Raw genomic sequence first — 20025 nt, forward strand, 5'->3', positions numbered from 1 at the left:
CTGGGGCATATTGCTTTAAGCAACCTCGCTTAATCTAACAATAAAAGCATGGAGTGTCTCAATCTCATCAATTCCATGGTCATCAATTACATGGTGAAAACGTTCTGAACATGATAGCTGACATCTGAACATGGTCCAAAGCATCTGCACTAACTGCCAATAATGGAAAATTTGCCTTTGTTTTCACGTGAATGGTAGTATGGGAACTGTTTCCCCTCCCTTTAAATCTGCTATTTCCACCCACGTCATTTTTTTTGTATCATCTCCAAAATTCACCTCGTGAGGATTCTTCATGAAATTTTTCCACAAGAGGGTGAAAATGATGTGTGCAACTCGGTTTGAGTCAGGTTGTGTTCAGATTGGCATGGCATAAAAAAAAAAAAAAAAAAAAAAAAACAAAAAACAAAAACGGAGGTGAGTTCAAGCTGGGTCGGGTCACTTTCAAAGAATTAATTGGGGGGCAATGGCCCCCCTCATGCTATATGTGCCTCCGCCCGTGCCTAAGGCGTCAACCGTAGCCCAACTCAAAATTAAATCGGATTGGGTTGGGACTCAACCCGGATAGGGGTTGAGCCCGACCCAAGTTGCACACCTACTTTGTGTGATTCTCATGTGAATTTTTTTTCCTTCTTTGTCTTACGATGGTAAGAAGACAATCTCTTCCTTTCATATATTAAAAAACAAGGATTTTATGGATGATGCTCTTGGTAGGTCGGCTTCTCTTTAATGAAAATGTTCACAAGGTAACTGTCAGTTTCGAGTTTATATTGATGATGCCGACTGGACTATACTTGAATCCAAACTCCTCCGAATAGAAAAATAAAAATACGGAATGGGAAAACGATTATACAATAGGAAAAGGATTGTAGAGCTCGGGCTACTAAAGTTGGCTGGTAATTTGCTTTGAAATTGGATGAAGATTAGAGAGAATTTATATGACGGCCCCAAAAACTAGTGTGGCCCACATTATTTAGGTGATCCAAACCATTCGTTTGTTGGGCGGGCCCGACGTTGATAGGTTGTGCCTACAAAATCTTCCCCATGGATGATCCTAACCATTCGATCCCTGGGTGAATCTATACCGTGTCATCCATTTTAAACCGCGGCAAATTGGAAGTTTAGGATCATCATATGAAGAAGATTTTATGGGCATACCTTATATAGTACGTCATGACCCAATAAATGAATGGTTGGATCACTGAAATAATGCGGGTCCCACTGTTTTTGGGCAATGCATAACTGTGTACCATATAGCTTATCGATGAGTAGAAAACCAGTCATCTGCCAGGGGACCCACCACATGACCGCAATGAAATGAAATCACACCCATTGGATGATCCAAAACTCTACAATCTATTGCTATCGATGCCAATGATCCAACGGTTAGGATCATCCTATCAATGACATGTTCGATCTCTGTCAATCTAATGGCCCCTAGACACAGATTCGAGACTACCAAAATGGTAGTTCGAGGTCTACACCATGTAGAACGTTCTAGGAGTTCGTTGACTTCTCTATTTGTTTTAGTCTTCGAAGACTCTTTGGTCTTCTAACGTTCAGTGTCAGCCCAGAAAACAACAATTTTTTTTTAGTAAAAGACTCGTGAACTGGGAGAGTGAAAAGGTCTCATCAAACGTGTAGAAGCAGGTGAAGAAAAAAAAAGATAAACCAAGGAACTGTCTCTTCTTTTATTTCTCATTTAAGGTAAGACCCGTCTATCTTGGTTTTAGATTCGGTCTTTATTTCTCATTTTGCTTTCCACCAAAACCAGTCCCATCTCCCACTTTTCTATTGCTTTTGTTTGGGTTCTTTTCCCATCTGGGTTTTCTTTTCCTACTTGCTTTCCATCTGGGTTTCACATATTTTCCCTTCTCCTTACAGTTTTTGTCTTCTAAACTTTGTTTTCCATCTGGGTTTTCTTTTTTTTCCTCTGAATTTTCATCTTCTTCCCTTATTTTATCATCTGGGTTTTGTTAAAATTTCCTTGTTCCTCTTATTTCAATCTGGGTTTTGGGCAAATAATCTTCTAGACCTTTATCTTTGTTTTCCAGTTTTTTGATTCCTTCATTCAAGTGATTGACTCAACCCAACAATCAACCAATTTCCCTTTGTTGTATAAACTGTTACCAAATTTGAAGGATGACTTAAATGGGAGATAGACCTAAGAGTGGTTGGTCATCAAGAATTACCTCTGTGTTACCAAAAATGAAGTGTTTCTACTATTTCAAAGACAAATCCAAGATCAGGGAACAAAAATCTGCCCCAGTACTAAAAGAGGGAAGAAAATCTGATAATTCGCCCTCGGTTAGGGCTACAAAATCTTCAGGTTCGGCCGTTGGAACGTCCTCATCGCGTAGTATACCTGCTTTGTATGAAGAAAAAGCACACAATTTGCGGGTTTTTTCATTCTCCGAGCTCAGAAGTGCTACTAATGATTTCAGCAGATTGCTTAAGATTGGGGAAGGAGGGTTTGGGAGTGTATATAAAGCTTTTGTTAGGTCTTCTGATGGTAACGGGGACCGGATTGTGGTTGCTGTGAAAAAACTCAACAAGAATGGTTTGCAGGTATGAGCATATTCAAATAAGAAAGTTAAAACTGAGGAATTGTATTTGAATTTGATAGAGATTGAGAAGGGTCTTATCAGTTATCGCCCTGTTTCTTTCCATTGCTTCTGATGAATTTTTACTTTGTTTTTTTATACTAGTTCGTTATATAGTGAATCCGTAATTATTTTATCATGGGGTTTGATGGTCTTACAGATCTTGATTTAAATTCAAACGCAACCATAACAAATTGAAATGAAAAATGACACTTAGGTTTTACATATGGGAATGGAAGAAACATGACTTAGCCCTTGGCCCATATAATTGATTTTTTAGCAAAAGAATGACTGCTAAATTTCCAGAATTTTCATGCACTACTCTCACCAGGCCAGTTGAAAATTTTCAGATTAGCTTAGACCATCTATATCTAACAAGAGTTTATTATTATTTTTTTCGGTTCGGTAAGCAAAATTTTACTGAGCAAATGGAAAAAAAAATCCACAAACCATTAGGATGTTCTGTTGCTTTCCCTAAGGGCCTGTTTGGATTGTAAGAAAAAACATTTATGACTGAAATTTTTTCCTTTCCACAATTTAGAAGGAAATGAGATTATGGTTACTTTTGAGGGATAATATCATAAATTGAAGGGCCTGCTAAGTAAAAAGTGAATAGTATTGGTCCAAGTAATCTTTTCTCGTGTGTAAAAAAATCAGTTAATTTTAGAAATATTTTTCCCTTCCAATCTTTTCCGAAAAATTCCTGCAATCCAACAGGGCCAAAATATATGAGAGATTTTTCATTCTTTACCAATGAAGAGAGTTTTGATTTGATTGACAAGGGCGTAAAAATCAAAGGTGTTCTGCATTTTTGTCACTGAGCTTCAACAAGAGGTTGTTAGTAAACATCGTCAAGAACTAGCTTTGAGTTGTTTGACAGTGTATTATTCAGTATGCCTTGGCCAACTATAGTAGTGGGCCTATCACATAGTTTTCTCTTTCTGTCCATTTGGCAACCTATTTGAATGCTTGAGCCAGGTGTCTTGACAATTGATTTTTCACCTCTACCATTGCACATTTTTTTTTTTAAGTTACTCCATATTTTCCTAGAAAATGAAGAAGTCGAAACTCTCTCTCTCTCTCTGAATGGTAAGTCGAACAATAAGTAGAATACATGACCATGCTTATTACATGCCATAAAGTCATTCCAGTCTGTGCTCTTCTAGACCTTGAGGTTTGTTTTACCTCCTTGGGCTTTCATTATGGGTACTATAAATGCAAACAATATCTCCTTTGATCATGCATTCCCCTTGAGCAAAATACATTGAATTAGACTGTGGCTTCATTGGGGGAAGCTCACCAACGATAACCTCTTGATTGCCACCATTCTTCCAAGAAACAAGCAATGGACCTCTTCATTGCACTATGATAAGAGGATGCATTCTCTCTATACATAGGAAATTCTTACTCATTGATTGTTTCATCTTGTATGACCGGACGGGTTCGAATGTTTATTATAACATTCTCTAATTTCTATCCTTTTGGTTAAAAATGTCCTAGTCATCTAGTTTTTGTTCACTTGGGTCATTCATTATATGCCATTATAATTAGGGCTGCACACGGTTCGGACCGGTTCGGTTTAGGGAATTTTTTCTAACCGACCCAATCAGATTGGTTTGGAGAAAATCCAAACCATAACCAAACCGATCGGGGGTATAACCGAACCAAACCAAACCGATTTTGACCGGTTCGGTTCGGTTTGGTTCACGGTTTATCCGGTACAAATCCAAATCAAGTAGTTAAATACATTTATCTATCCAAAAAAAAAAAAGGTTTATCTATTCGAATCAACCATCAACGGTGTGCAACGAGACCAGCAAGCTCTCTAAGTAAGCTCGCTCTCTCTCTGTCTCTCTCTCGCTCTCTCTCACGAAACAAAAAATGAAGAGATCCCTCCTTCTCTAACCTTAATTGAGGGCCTTATAAAGGGGATGACATACACCCCCCACGCCCCCTTCTTCTTCTTTTGGACAACCCTCTAAGTATTTAGGACTATTCTTTTTACACTTCTAAGGGGTGGTCTAAAGGGAAGGGGTGAATTTATTCTTTACTTTTGAATACAAGGAATTGATATAGACACACCTCCCTTGTTTAAATCACCCCTCTTCTCTTTGCAAATGAAATAACTCACCTTAGATTTGATAATGACACAAAATCAGTAAGTCTTTTCCTCCATTTCTCGGTTCAGTTGGATTAATTTTCGGTTTAAAAATCTAAAACCGTGAACCGAACCAATGGGATCGGTTCAATAAAATTTTAAACCGTGACCAAACCAATGCTGAGAAAAACCGAACCGGTTCGGTTTGTCGGTTTGGCTGGTTTTTTCTGTAGCCCTAATTATAATCAATGCAATCATGATCTATTATTTAAAAAACCTATTATTAGGATAATTCATGCTTGCAGATTTAATCCTTACATGGTCTATTTTGTGCTTCCAAGAGTGGTTTGGATTCAATTTTATCCTTACATGATCTATTTTGTGCTTCCAAGATCGGGTTGAATTCTTTGTAGTCAAAACCTGAACCAAATTCTTGGAGATACCTTTCTTGCGTTACCTTGGTGCATTGACTCAAAGTCGTTAGTTTCACGAGAGGCCAAAGCTTATACAAATGACCTACCACAACATCAATGTGGTCACATACCACTCTTTATTGTGACATTGAAAGCACAATACCTTTCTTGCGTTACCTTGGTGCATTGACTCAAAGTCGTTAGTTTCACGAGAGGCCAAAGCTTATACAAATGACCTACCACAACATCAATGTGGTCACATACCACTCTTTATTGTGACATTGAAAGCACGTTGAGCCTCGTCCAATTTTCTATTTTGTTCCAAGGAAACAACATATAAAAGTATATAAAGTGTCCCATCAGGAGAAGGTCTATATTCTCTAATTACCGGAAATGAAGATTATGTAAATCGAGAAACCTTTTCCATTTTCCATATACTTCTACAAACCTCTCCCAAATGACATGCTTGGTCTTATATAGGACGCGCTATGCAAGCATTTCCCATTAGAGGGGAAGTATTAAAACATTTCTCATTTCGAACCTCTTTTATTATTATTATTCTCCTCATTAGCTGTCATCATATATGTTGGTCTTATGATTGACAAGCTATTCATGGATTAAGTTAATGCATATGTGAATGGAGATACTTTCCTCTTCCCAGAAAATTTCTTTTCTTCTTGTGAATGGCTCTGCATGAATAGAGGATAATTCTTATGTGGTTTACTTGAGGTTGCTGCCTCTCATGCCTGAAAGCACGCCATTATGGCACTATCTTTTGAAATTATTCTTTGCTTGTTGTCTAGTTGCTTTTTTTTTTTTTTTGGGAATGGAGATGTTGTTTCTTACTATTTTTTTTTCTTTTAGGGACATAAACAATGGATGGCAGAAGTTCAATTCCTTGCCGTTGTTGAGCACCCAAATCTTGTAAAACTTGTTGGATATTGTGCTGTAGATGGAGAAAGAGGGATCCAGAGGCTGTTGGTCTATGAGTTCATGCCAAATAAGACTCTCGAAGACCATTTATTCAACAGGGCTCTACCTGTTCTTCCTTGGATTGTAAGGTTACAGATTCTCCTAGGTGCAGCTCAAGGGTTGACATATCTACATGAAGGGTTGGAAGTCCAGGTCTCTTCTAAAACTTTTATTAGTTGAGAAATGGATTTTATAAGTCATCCATTATTAATGATTATTGCTATTCCAGTGTTGATAACCATCCTCTAATAAATATCACATTCTCAATGGAAGATTTGAACAAAAAATCCATGAAAAATAGATCGGCTGATATTGTTGTTTATCACCAATGCATATTGCTTTTTATGACAGGAAGAAACAGACAAATAAAATTAATATATCATTTAACACATAAACTATTGATCCAGAAAATAGATTGCATCTTATCTTTAAAAAAAAGAAAATAGATTTATCTTCTGATACAATGTATGTTTTTGCTTAGATTGTATGGTATGTAGCTGTTTTTCGGGTGTCCTCTACATATTATATTTCTGGCTCTTGAAGCTGTGGTAGACACTTCACAGAAGTTGATTGTCCTTCTTTTATCCACAATTCAGATGGTCTTGAAATACAAAATTTCTAAGATTGTAGATCTTAGTTATAAATTCTGTTTCATTCGTTTCGTTTTGGCTACTGGAACGGAATGTTTCGGTGTTTCGTCCGTTTTGTTTGAAACTTTTTGTTCCGCTACGAAGACTGAATTTTTTTTAATAGTTAAAAATATGAAAAAATTCCAAAAAATCAGAAATTATTTAAAAAATACAAGAAACAATTAAATGAACCAAATTTGTAAAAGACCCAACATTTACTTAAAAGGAAAATCACTATCAATTGAAATATCTGTGTTGACCCTTGTGTTGACCAGTGCCTGACAAGATGAAATTTTTTTAGAAACCAAATTATGAGATTTTTTTACTAGACTTTTGGGATTTGATAATGTTTTGAAATGATAGAATTTATGATTTTTAAAAATTGTAAAAATACCCAATCGTTTGGAAGTTAAGATTTTGACCTAGCTCGATTTTTTCAAATTTTGTTCTAGAACTGGAATGTTGGCTTTTTATCTTTTTAGAATTGGGTCTTGAAACTATTTTTAATGAATCCAAATTACATGTAAGTCGTAAGTAAATGGACAATCAAAATAGTAAAGATATTTGCTTTAATGACTTTACACTAAATACTAAAAATGAAGAAAGAAGAAGAGGAGAACCAAGAAGAGTAGGAAAAACAACTAAAATGACATATTTCGGACGGAGTTGGGCATTTCGCTCATTTCATCCGAACGTCCTAATTTTGACCAAAATGGGTGAAACTCGATGAAATCCGGAACGAAACAAAAAGTTATACCCGTTTCGTACCGGGTTTCGGTCCGGAACGAATTGTTTCTTCCATCTTGGACGAAACGAAACGGTGAGTTGTAGATTAAATAGAAAATATAGAATAAGAAAAAAAATAATCGATTACAAAGTTAAGAAGAAAAAAGAAGGAAAGCTATTATTATAGGATTCGGCTTTGACTTGGCCAGTTTCTAAAAATTAGCTGGGTTTAATGACTCTAAAGTGCAAAACTGAGTCAACACATCCACATTTTTAGTTTACTCAACGTGCTTATGGACACGGGATTGAAGTATTTTTCACTATTGATTACTTATTTCCTGTTACCTATTGATTTTTAGTTAAACGATGCTAAAATCAACTTCTATATATAATTTGCTACATACAGTATTTCTCTGAAAAATATATCTTGTTGCCCCAAACAATGTTTGTATACTGGAGTATATGGTATCACCTGTATTGAACTTTGGGGGTGTCCGATATATATCAAATTTTGGGTCCCGATTCCTAGGGTTAAAACACATAACAAATAGAGAATGAAATCTAAATGTTGAAATTTGAAAATGAGCTAATATATCCAAAGAACTTAGTCTACAAAATTGCAACCTGAAGGATGAATAAAATGATGAAATATGTATGCGACAAGGACAAAGTTATAGAGGTTGAATAAATCTTTCACCAGCATACATTTTGCATTGCAAGAACTGGACTAGTTTTCTAATTAAGTTTGTTACAAGATTGGACTTTATTTTGAAACTAAAAGTTCAAACTGTAGAGAGAACACTTGTTCGAAAATCCACACCCAAGAATCATCTCGATTTGCACATATATTGCCTTAGAAGTATAATGAAATAACAGCCTCATTTTTTAGTGAGGCTGCTGATGGGGATTTTTTTATTGAGGCATTCCCATTATTGCAATTGCTTTTTGTTTTTTGTTTTTAATTATGGTGGCATATCATGCTCTTTCTCTTTGTGGTGCGAACCTAGGGTTCACGGTTTAATTTTTGTCCATGACTGGAACCCGTGACAACCAGGTCACAATGGAGCAACCTTACTGTTGCATCAAGGCTCGCCCTCTTAGGAACTTAGGAACATATAAATGGTTTCTATTTCATTTCAATTGCAACATGCATTCCCAAAACTAAATAGCATAATAATCAACAAACGGCCAATATTTTAATAGATTCATAGCCTTTAAAATAAAAGTGACTTCCAAACTACATATCCCAAATCAAGGAAATCAGATCACTAATCAATAACAATTAAGCCTCTAAACTGGTATGCCACACAAATCAGATCTATATAACAAAACAAACTACTAACTATGGCCCAAAAGAACTCTAGAAGGGATGTTGGGATAAGGGTGAAGGTTATGTATAGAATGTAGATTTAAGGAGGTAACAAGGGTCGGTTGGTCAAAGGGATTGAGCATCTAGCTCAATGGTCAAGGCTTTGTTCTTCAACCTTGAGGTCGGAGGTTCAATCCCAACTTACCTACCAAAAAAAAAGGGTCAGTTGCCTTTGTTGGTCAAGGCAAACAAAGGGTTGTAAAGTAATGGAAGAGGCTCAAATGAGAAAATTGGGTAGGTTGTAATGAAATAAGAAAGCAAATGAAATCCGTACCTGGGTAGTGCACAAGGCCTTAGCCATGGTCATCTAGATGCAAGTGGCCTCCAAGATAAGAGAGAAATAGCTAGAATGAAGAAGAAAGGGGGCTGATCTCGGCCAAGACAATCAGAGATAAAAGAATGACAGATCAAGAAAGATAAATTTCAACATTAAGAGGGGAAAAGATTGGAATAGAGGAGGGGGATGATGTATAAACCCAACAGAGGGGGAACAGTTTATATGCTCAACTGTCGGGGAATGGTTTATGAACCCAACCCGGTGGGAGGGGAGAAAAAGGATGTTGGGATATAAGATGGGGAAAGAAGCGAAATAAACAAAGAACGAGACTAAGAAGCAAGTTGAGGAATGGGAAGGAAGAATGTAAGAAGGGAGAATATGAGGAGTAGAAGAGGGGAGGTGAGAAGGGTAAGGAGGAAAAGATGGTGAGGAGGGGGGAGGATAGAGGAAGATGTTGGCCTAGTAGAGAGGTCAATAAGGGAGGGAGGGAGGGAGGGAGCTATTTTGCCCCCCTCCCCCCGGGTTGGCTTTTCCATGATTTCCAAGAAGTGTCTCGGGTTTAGGGGTTTGGGGCTTTACATAATATGGGAGATGGGATAAGTTGTAGGCCTCCTAATAGAACCAATGGGATAAAAGGAGAAATAAGTGAGCTTAAGATGGTGGCTCATAAGTAACAAGTAAATAAAGTGGGTCATAGGGGTGATGCGGAGTGGACATACCCCATCTCGAGGATTAATATAACGTGAATCATAACTGTAAATAAAATACAAATACAGGGCTTATCCATGAACAAATAAATCCTCATGGTGGATCATATCACTTTGTTTCTACCTAGTCTTTTTCCAAAGAAGCTTCAAACTCATATCTCAAAAAAGAGGAGGTAGATGAGGATGTCCAGGGGTAAGAGCTGTTTAATTGTAGCCCCTTAGACAGATTGACCTGATGTGATTGAAGGAGCTAGTGTAACCTCCATAGCCATATATTTAGTCTTATCCATAGCCATGAAACTAATATTGTAAAACTTCGATAGGACCTTTATGAGTTGCTGGTAGACTAATAAATACCTCTTATCTGGTCATTCAAAGATTAAATAACCCTCAATAATTTACTTGACCAAAGTTGTTACTAACACTTCACCCATACATGTATAGGAGTGTCATATCATAACGAGTGTCCAAGTGTTCCAAAGTGTTAAAAATGTGATGTAGAACTGTCCAGCTAACACTGGCTAAATGGCAATGGGGATATAGAGGTAAATTCATTTTTCGAAGAACTTCGAGAAAGATGATGCCCGTGAACCACTATAATGGAGCTAGTTAAATCATAGAAAGATGATCATAATTCAATTTCAAAGAATTACCTTATTCATCTGATCCTTTTGTTCTCACTTCAATTTTTTCATTTTGGTCTCCAGGATTAGATATGAGACACCGACATTTTCCTTTTGCAGTTGTTAATTTTCTGGTTCTTCTTATTGGGCAGGTAATATATCGAGATTTTAAAGCAGCAAATGTGCTATTAGATGGGGAGTTCAAGCCAAAGCTCTCGGATTTTGGGCTTGCTAGGGAGGGGCCATCAGATGGGCGCACACATGTATCCACAGATGTATGTATGTATGTTGCATTTGCAATCTACTGACCCTGTACCATTTTTAATTTGGGGTATATAAAATCTTTCATCGAGACATTTTCTCGTCTTTTCTTTTTTCTTTTAAGATGCTAGAGTTTTCGCATTGGCTTGTCCACTATGTTTAGCCAGGCACTGTGCCTATGTCAAACACTTTTACAATCATTGAACACGACAAAGAATCAATGCTTTTTCCTAAACAATTTTAGAACAATAGTAACACTCATAAAAAAGGGCAGCCCAGTGCACGATGCTGCCGCCATTGCGTGGTCTGGGAGGGCTAGATGTACGCAGCCTTACCCCTGCTTTGTAGAGAGGCTGTTTCCGTGACTCGAACCCGTGACCCCCAAGTCACAATGGAGCAACCTTACCGTTGCGCCAAGGCTCGCCCTCTAACAATAGTACACTCCTACTCGTTTAAATTGGCCTCATTTGGGTTTGCTGTCAAAATCCTAAAACCATCAGCTACATATTGCAACTCCTTTTGTCATGCTCATGAGCTTTTTCAATATGAGCAGGTAGTGGGGACACAAGGGTATGCGGCCCCAGACTACATTGAGACGGGCCATCTCACTGCCAAGAGTGACGTATGGAGTTTTGGGGTGGTACTTTACGAGATCCTTACAGGCAGGCGTTCCTTCGAAAGAAACCGTCCGAGAACTGAACAGAAACTTTTGGAGTGGGTGAAACAATATCCCGCCGAAAGTAAGAGATTCAAAATGATAATGGATCCAAGGCTTGGAAATCAGTACTCTCTAAGTACTGCAATTGGGGTCGCCAAGTTGGCGGATAGTTGCTTGTCCAAGTCTTCGAAAGACCGCCCTAACATGAGCGAGATAGTGGAGGGTTTGAAGCAAGCAATACATGATTCAGCAATGGGGGGCCCTACAGAGACAACTGGTGAGTCCTCTGCAACTGACTCAGACTCTGAAAGCAAGCCAGAAAAGGTTGATGGGTCCGCAAATTCAAAAATGCGGATGGCCCACCTCGCTAAACTGAAGGAGAATGCGAATCCAGTTGGTAGGCGAAGATTTATGATCATGCAGAGGGCCATAGAGCAATAGTTTTTCGCTGACCTGCTGTATTTCGATTCTTCGACAGGTCTAAAGCTTGGAATCCAAAGTAAATGAGATGGGCTCCCCTCAGTTATTTATTATGGCGATTGGAAATATATATAAATGACGTAGGTATCTCTTCAGGTATACATTCTAGGGATTGGAATCCCAGACAAGTGATTTGTGCCGGCTATACAGACATGCAAATTCAGAAAATTTTGCCTGTTCTTCGGTCTGATGTATATATGTCGCATCATTGAGACACGAACCTTATGTTCTTCACTTTTTTGTTTGAAATGGTTAAATTCTGTATTTAAAGAAGGGGCAGGTCCCAAGACCAAGAAGGTGAAAAGAGCGATAAACATGCTAAAAACGGATAGGGTGACCTCCCACATGATCTCAAATCTCATCTATCCAATCTGCGAATCTCCACATATATGACCTGCTCCCATCCATCTACTCTATGTGCCTCCATTAATTCATCATTGAAAGAAATAATCCAAAAAGCTGCTGTTTCGGACGCCGATACAATTTTCTCGTGACATGGGTGTGCTTGCATTCATTCATGGTATATTTGCACCACTTTGAAGTACACTTGAATCCATGCTCGATTGAAAGCCTCAACCCTCAACATTCCCGTCTCTGAAATCAAAATCTGTTTGTCGTGAGCAGTGGGAGGACATGCCAGAGCTTAGGCTTTTTGACGTTAGGACTTACAACATCAATGGAGATTGGCCAATTTGGGAGCAAACAAGGCACAGGCCGGAGCGAGCTTATTATTAGTTATGTTTTTTCCTGTTGTTTCCCCCCTATTGTGTAATTGGTTTTATTTGGGTTTTTGCATTTCTTATATCTTTTTCTGTTTTTCTGTTTTTCTGTTTTTGAAGGAGAGCTCTTCCTTTTCTTTTTGCAATGCAAAAAAAATCAAAATCTGGACCGTTGCTTAGTGTTCTCCTACTGGGAAATTATTATTTATCAATAAGAAACCCCCTAAGTTTTAACTTTTAAGTAAGAGGCTTTCACCCCATTTCTGCAAGGGCTCCCTTCAGTTTAGAATACCTCTCTGGGTAATTATCAAAACTGAATGGCTTAAAAATCTGCTCTAACAATTTTTCTCTTTCCTAGCTTAAAATATAAAAGTAAATAAAGATAAAGCAATGGGAAAGACTTGAGTAACATGTTTACTCCATCTTAATGTGGCACTTTCTAGAGATCAGGTCCGTTGATCTAGCGGGTACCACTAGGCGATTCATTGTGTATGGTTTCACCGTATTTGGATGATTATAAGCCATTGATCAGTACTTTGACAAGATCATCGAGGCAGGCCAGTGGTGGCCCACCCAAAACATCAGCACTCCTTAGTTTTGATAATGGTCTCAGTTTCTTAAGCACTTTTTTGCCTTATTAGTAGCATTTTGGGAATTGTAACGGCCTTTAAAAGCTAGTTGGAAAAGTGTAACATAGAGGAGTGTCATTATGAAATAAGAGTGTAGATAACATTTCCTTGAGATGGTATGGGATGAAATCTGAGGGTTTAAGCCAAGAGACACAAATGCTTCTTCAGCTAGAACGAGGCCAAAAGTTTAGCTATAACAAGCAATTTTCCTATGTAGAACACTATATAGACAGATTTGTGTAGTATTCTGATAATAGAATCGAGAATGGCAGAAACAGTCGATCCAGTTTGTGTCACATCTTCATTAAGAAAACAAACTGCATCATTTTCTTGTCTGAATTCTATTTAAATTCTGATAAACCACTTAAAGTGTCTTACATATGGGTTCATATCGGGAAGGATTAAAGGGAGAACTTAGGACCATTGCTCCACAATTAGAGGCAATCCGGAAGAGAGAATGGCACAGTTTTTTTTTGAATGATAAGAAAATGTAACAGATTGAAATCAATTTCTTAAGTTCATGATCAGATACAGACGGCACTTTAGGACCCACAAAGTATAATCCATTTATCAATGAAGATTGTGGATGAAACTGACTTGTTCATAGGAAAGCTTGAAAAAATTACAGACAACTGCAAGCACAGCAGGTTAAGATACAAAGAGAAATACAAATTCAGCATTACAGATAGAAATATACAAATTCACCATTACAATGCTGGAATTACTGTGCATCTTCCACTGAAAACAGTTCCAAATTCCAATAAAACAACACTCCGGATCCCTGATCACATCCTTGAATTTGACAAAGGAAGAGAAGAGGACCCCCCTAAGCTGATGCTAATCCCTTCACCTACAAAATCAACAACAGTGTGCCCAAGCAGACAGGTGCAAACCCAGATTCTACCTGTGTTCTTTTGTGGAGCTACAACAAATGCAAAGATGCAAGAAGAGATAGAATATTCATTTGAATACAGATGAGATGGATTTAGTATTCACAAATCAAATCTAAAGTTACCTTTTACAAAAAAAAATAAAATCACACCAGTTTGAAAGAAACAATTTGCATTTGTCTTGAAAGCTTCTTTTCTTTGTGGTGGATAAGTTGTTACACGTGGCATTTATGATTCATGTACAAACGATGACCATGGATGGCAATTTGTAATTGGCTTTTTATTTGTAGACGACCATGATTCACGTACAAAGTTTATTTGAAGATGATTGCATCAATATCCACAATCCCTGCATCGGCAATGTTTCTGAATATATGTAATCTGATTACAATGACCCTCACATTCTAAAATGATTATCTTACAAAGAAGTCTTGAAATTGGGAAATCAAATAAGTTAGTTCTGCATACTGTGATATTCACTGCACATTGAAGTGGCATAATTTGCAAAAGTGGCAATATTAAGCTGAACTTGTATCAGCCGGCAGTTTCTGATACGGAGACGGGCAAATGCTTCTACTATAAAATGTCAGAATTGTTCTCTAGGATGATCTGTATAGGTACTTGAATGTGTTATTGTTGGCTTCTCCACTAGAAATCGATTTGAACCTAGATGATTTTATGTGTAGCTGTTCCTAATTTGAGGTAGAAATGTGTTGAAGAAACTGTATCTCAAAAAAAAAGAAGGAAAAAAAACAAAATAAATGATATTCCATTAAAGTATTGCACTGTCTGTGAAGATAATTTAACAATCAAATAACCTAAAAACATAAAAATATAGGACATATCCTACATCATTTGTTAGAAGCATGTTCAAGAGAAAACTTATCTCTTTGCATCTCCAACTTACTGCTCTTTTCTCGCCACCTCAAATCAAAACCTGAACAAAACCAACAATGATGCTGAGGAATTACACATAGCAGCCCAGGATTCAGGACAATGGAATCATAAGAACATTTCACACGTTTAAATTATCATTATCCAACTGCCTTTTAGAACAGCTACTTTTCATTGATACATTTGGTTGCGGGCTTTGGTTTGAATCCAACTCCCTGCTTTTTCCAATGGGAGTTCAATCCGGCTTTGTTTCTTCCAATCATCAGTGACCTAAGAAAAATAAAAATGAAGGTAACCATGGGGTATTATCACCCCTTTTAACCAATGAATGCGTATAATCTCTTTTGCTCAGCCTTGTTAGTGAACGGAGAAATGAAGGTGTGCGCCTCCAGTTATACAATAGTCCAGTCTATTGAGACTAAAGGGCTCACGCAACATAGAACTATCTCGCTTGTATTGCAGAAGGCTCATTAACGCAATGATCGACTATTTTAGCAAGCATTGGTGATCTATACTTTGGTGGTCTGTATTGGCATAGGTATTCAAATGTGACATGCATGAGAAATTCAAAAAATTCACTCTTGTCAGATATATCTGTTGAAATTTCAGCATCTTCTTGCATGTCACGATAGGCTCTTTCTAGTATACTATACGTAACATCATCAAAAGCAAAGGATGCTTGACTCAATTTTTCTGCCCACATCAAGGCTCTCTTCGCCAGCCCTTGCTTGCAGAAGTGAGATAGCAACAGATTAACTGTCACAACATTAGGAACAAAGGCCATCTTAAGAAACTTTGCAGTCATAATCATAGCTCGATCTAGTACGTCATTGCAAATACCATCCATCATGGTGTTGTAAGTAACCGTGTTAGGTACAACACCCATCAAAATGAGCTCATCCACCATCTTGACAGCTCGATTTATCGCACGGCTACTACAAAGACCATGTATCCATATATTATAGGTTGTGATATCTGGATCACAACCATCGGCAGACATCTTATTCACAAAGTCCACGGCATTAACCATGTCAAAAGCTTTACAATATGCACTGATTAAAGTATTGTAAGTAACAATGTCCGGAGTCAAGCCACTGGTGTACATGTGCATATAAACGTTACTCGCCATCATCATTCTCCCCTGTTTACACAAGCCATTAATGATTATATTGGTAGTGAAAATATCGGGCAGAAGCCCTTTCTGCCTCATCTCACTCTCCAGCTTCAAAGCTTCAGTCACGTTACCCCCCTTACAAAATCCACCAATTAATGAGTTGTATGTGAAGTTGTTTGGCACTAAACCTCTCTTTGACATCTCGAGAAATGCCTCTTGAGCCTCGTCCATATAACTTGCTTTACAGAGCCCATTTATCAAGGCCGAGAAAGCAATGACATCAGGAGATATCCCTTTCCGCTCCATGTCATCCCACAAGCACAGAGCACCCGTCTTATTGCCAATTCTAAAAAACCCATCTATTAGTATCGTGAAAGCAGATATATTGACGCAAAAACCTTTCCCTACCATCTTCTGCATAAGCACCACGGCCTCGTGCAATCTTCCTTTTTGGCATAAACCCATAAGCAAGGAATTACATGTGGAAGCCGAAGGTGTCAGACCCATCTTCACCATAACACGATATGCATCAAAAGCATCGTCCTCTAACCCTAATTTGCTATAACCAGCAATGATCGAATTGAATGAGAAAACACTCGGGTGCACACCCTTCTCGACCATATGCCATAGAATCTCCACAGCTTCATCCACCTGACCAGCCCAACAAAACCTCGCAATCAAAAGATCTAAAGCTGGATGATCTGGAAGGAGCTCATTCGACATTACATCTCTCAACAACCTATCCCCCTCATCTTCCCTTCCAAACTTACAGTGTCCAGCCACAAGAATGTTAAATGTGAAACAATCAGGAGCGAAACCCTTCTCCCTCATTTCCACATAAGCAGAGTTAGCGTGATCGATTTCTCCGGCCTTGACATGCCCATCTATAAGAATGTTATACGCAAACGCATTTGGAGAAATACCCATCTCGCCCATTTCGTCCAAGAGTTTTCTTGCTTCTACCATATTCCCCTCCTTGCACAGAGCTTTAAGAAGTGTATTAAACGTAACAGAGTTCGCTCTACAACCCATATCACTCATCAAATTGAACAAATCAAAAGCACGATAAGATTGACCATAAACACAGTGTGCATTAATAAGAATGTTATAAGTAAAAACATCCGGTTCGCATTCAAATTTCCGCATCACTTGAAACAGACCCTCCGCTCTTCGAATATCCCCTCTTTTGCAAAACGCTAGAATCATAGTATTGAAAGTTTGAATACGTGGGCGAGGCCCTTTACCTAGCATATCTCTAAACAATTTCCAAACCCTACAAAATTCGCCTCTCTCATACAATAATTTTATCAGAATGCTCATTGCAGACCCACTAGGCTTAAACCCTAACCCTCTCATCCTACCCAAAACATCCAAAACCGACGAAACAACACCCGCATTTAGAAAAGCCCTAAAAAGAACATCAAGAACTGAAAAATCCGATTCATATGAATGGTGATTGTTCCACATAATATCCAACAAATCACGACTACGAAAAGCCCCAATTCTTAAAATTACACAAGAGAGAATGTCGTGGGCTAGGATTCGCATGTTTACCGATGAAAGAAGATGCGCGGCCACGCAATAAGCCCTAATGGAGCTCTCTGAATCATCTTGGAATGCGAATTTGAAGAATGAGAGTGCGACAGAGTGTGAATTGAACGATTTTAAGATCTCTACGAGGGAGTTTGGAGAAAACCCTAATGAGAATGATTTGAGAACGAGCCATTTTCCACCTTTGATGGTTTTTGATAGGCCTAGAACGATTTCCCGCCGTTCGATTGGGTTAATGGGGAGCGGATGGGGATTATTGGGGGGTATGAATTGATTGAGATAGTCAGGTTTTTTAGGGGAATATGAAGAAGAGAGGTTTTTTGTCTGTATGTTTAGGGTTTTGGGGTTTAAGAGGAAAATTAGGGTTGGGAAGTTGGTGGGTTTTGGTTTTAGTAAATGGAGGAGGAGGGGAGAAAGGCACGAGCAGCGCAAGGTAGAGAACATCAGTGTTGGCTGAGCTGCACGTCATTTTTTGGGCTAAATGAACTTCGGGGCTTCTTCGGAAAGGGAGGTGACTAACCTGCGCATTTTTTTAATTCAGTGTAGGGAGGAGAGATTTTATTTCTTACAACGGGAGGAGAGAAGGTCAGGGATCTAAGCTGGTATCTCCCGTATTTTGATTCCAAGAAAAACATATATTACGGAAAAATATTTCTTGAGAATTTTTTTTTCTTTCCACAATTGAGAGGGAAATGATATAGGGAGATTTTACATGGTGAATGCACATGTAGATCGGTATTTATGGTACTGGCCTTTATATTTGTTCAAACAATTGCAATAATTGGGTTCATTGATATTCCCGGTATAGTAGATGCTATCAGACATACAATACTCAATTCGATGGAATTGTTTGATCTTGAAAGAGATCGATCTTCTATAATTTCGTAGCTTAATTCGAATTGTTTTGTTCCGAAGTAAAGATATTCATAGGGACCGGTTCGTCCTATTCAGATATTTCCGACCAAGAGGTACTGGATTCTATTTCGGATAGGGCTCTGAAAGGAGAAGTGAAGGATTCCTCGAAAAGTTAAGGATGAATAATCCTTTTTCGGAATCAAATGGATACGATGCTGTAGCTGGAATACCGATCTAAATGTGCATTCACCGTATAATTTTTAAATGGGGTATGACTATGGCTTATTTAGAGGGATATCATAAATTGAAGTTCCCTCTCAATGAAAAAAAAATGGAATAGAGTGGTTTAAGTTGTCTTCCTGTGTGTACAAATTGTAGGAAATTTTATAAATATTTTACTTTCCGAGCTGTTACAGAAAATTCCTGAAATCCAAACAGGGCCCTAGGGAAACCATTTCAAAGACACAATTATGTCAGGATTGTCCCAACAGACTAATACAAGAGTAATTTCTCATTTAAAAATATCAATTAATGTATTATTAGGTTGATGGCATACTATTAGAAAGCTCCAATGAGGCTTATTTATGGTAACCCAAATGATATTAAGATGAACTATGGTTTTCCATCCTCACTGAAATACATACTGGAAATTGAAATATATACTTAAACCGAAATTGTAAGTGTATTAGTAGTATATCTTTATACATATAATTGAGGAATGCTAAGATCAAGCGGCTAAACAGCCGCTTGAATGTGGTCGGGAGCCTATTGGACATAAAATGCCATGCTGGCAATCTTTTAGAACCTAAAATCTGCTGCTTTAGCCATGGTCACTGAAATATTCCCTACATATATCAGGACTTTCTTAGTTCTTTCGTTGAACTGCCTTGTCTCTTTGTAAAGTTCACTACTTTCGCTCTTTCTCTAACAATAATTTGCAAAATCATTGCCCCCCTACGTGAGAGGCACACCCTAGATTTTGCACAATCAGCTTCTCCGATAAGTGAAATAAAGAGAAGTGTGCCAATATCATGGGGTGACGATTGATATTTCCCACATTAAACCCATATCAAATGTACACGAAGGGCCCACCTTGATCGTGATTAGTCTTGTGCTTAGTGGCTCTTTTGGCCATGGATCTAAACCATGAGATATTATCTATTTTTCAAGAGGGGAAAAAGACAGAGAACACTGCCCTCCATATTTTGATATGGGCACCCTTAAAATGAAGTGATCGAGGGCTAACATGCAATCAAGGCTGTTGATATTGTAGTCTATCAAGAGGTGACATGACATCGCGTCCATAAGATATGGCATAAAAAATCAATGGTTTTTAACTTTTGAGGATTGATGGATCTAGGGGCAGGATCATCCAATCAAGGTGGGTTAAACAGAAATGGGCCATACTTGTGAGCCGGTCAGATCAATGGATCTAATCTCATCCACATGATGGTGGGCCACAAGCTATATGTTAGGAGATGGAAATAACACTTGAAGATTTAGTGTTATTTTGGATGTTGGCGGGTACCCTAGAGAAAAGAAGAGAAAAAGCAGCGCGAC

The 20025-nt window shown here is 38.1% G+C and overlaps 2 protein-coding genes across 4 annotated transcripts; one reads left to right on the forward strand and one right to left on the reverse strand.

Moving 5' to 3' along the window:
* Positions 1 to 1600: 1600 nt before the first annotated feature.
* LOC143884915 (putative serine/threonine-protein kinase PBL19) lies at positions 1601 to 12086 on the forward strand. 2 transcript variants are annotated; one of them, XM_077388773.1, is made up of 5 exons: positions 1601 to 2565; positions 5976 to 6236; positions 10567 to 10689; positions 11229 to 11610; positions 11812 to 12086. In XM_077388773.1, the coding sequence occupies exons 1-5, from the start codon at positions 2149 to 2151 to the stop codon at positions 11838 to 11840; spliced, it is 1212 nt and encodes a 403-aa protein (XP_077244888.1). In that variant the 5' UTR covers positions 1601 to 2148; the 3' UTR covers positions 11841 to 12086. The 2 variants fall into 2 exon arrangements, with proteins under 2 accessions (XP_077244888.1, XP_077244887.1); XM_077388772.1 differs by having other exon boundaries at positions 1603 to 2565; positions 11229 to 12086.
* A 1618-nt stretch (positions 12087 to 13704) lies between these two features.
* LOC143884916 (uncharacterized) lies at positions 13705 to 18236 on the reverse strand. Of its 2 annotated transcripts, XR_013253095.1 has the most exons (2): positions 14902 to 18236; positions 13705 to 14773 (listed from the first exon to the last, which is right to left on the reverse strand). XR_013253095.1 is itself a non-coding variant. In XM_077388774.1 (1 exon), exon 1 carries the CDS (start codon positions 18052 to 18054, stop codon positions 15388 to 15390), a length of 2667 nt encoding a protein of 888 aa, XP_077244889.1. In that variant the 5' UTR covers positions 18055 to 18236; the 3' UTR covers positions 14791 to 15387. The 2 variants fall into 2 exon arrangements, 1 of the variants encoding a protein (XP_077244889.1); XM_077388774.1 differs by lacking the exon at positions 13705 to 14773 and having other exon boundaries at positions 14791 to 18236.
* Between the last annotated feature and the right edge of the window lie 1789 nt (positions 18237 to 20025).

Source organism: Tasmannia lanceolata, unplaced genomic scaffold (genome assembly GCF_043159265.1).
Source record: "Tasmannia lanceolata isolate RefF3 unplaced genomic scaffold, GAP_Taslan_0.1 ptg000008l, whole genome shotgun sequence".
NCBI lineage: Eukaryota > Viridiplantae > Streptophyta > Magnoliopsida > Canellales > Winteraceae > Tasmannia > Tasmannia lanceolata.

What these genes read in the sequence shown, in the direction of transcription:
- LOC143884915 (XM_077388772.1), top strand. Translation starts at nt 2,149, where the DNA reads ATGGGAGATAGACCTAAGAGTGGTTGGTCATCAAGAATTACCTCTGTG. An exon ending in ATGAAGGGTTGGAAGTCCAG is followed by an intron (nt 6,237 to 10,566) that starts GTCTCTTCTAAA and finishes CTTATTGGGCAG; the next exon opens with GTAATATATCGAGATTTTAA. An exon ending in GCACACATGTATCCACAGAT is followed by an intron (nt 10,690 to 11,228) that starts GTATGTATGTAT and finishes CAATATGAGCAG; the next exon opens with GTAGTGGGGACACAAGGGTA.
- LOC143884916 (XM_077388774.1), bottom strand. Translation starts at nt 18,054, where the DNA reads ATGTTCTCTACCTTGCGCTGCTCGTGCCTTTCTCCCCTCCTCCTCCAT.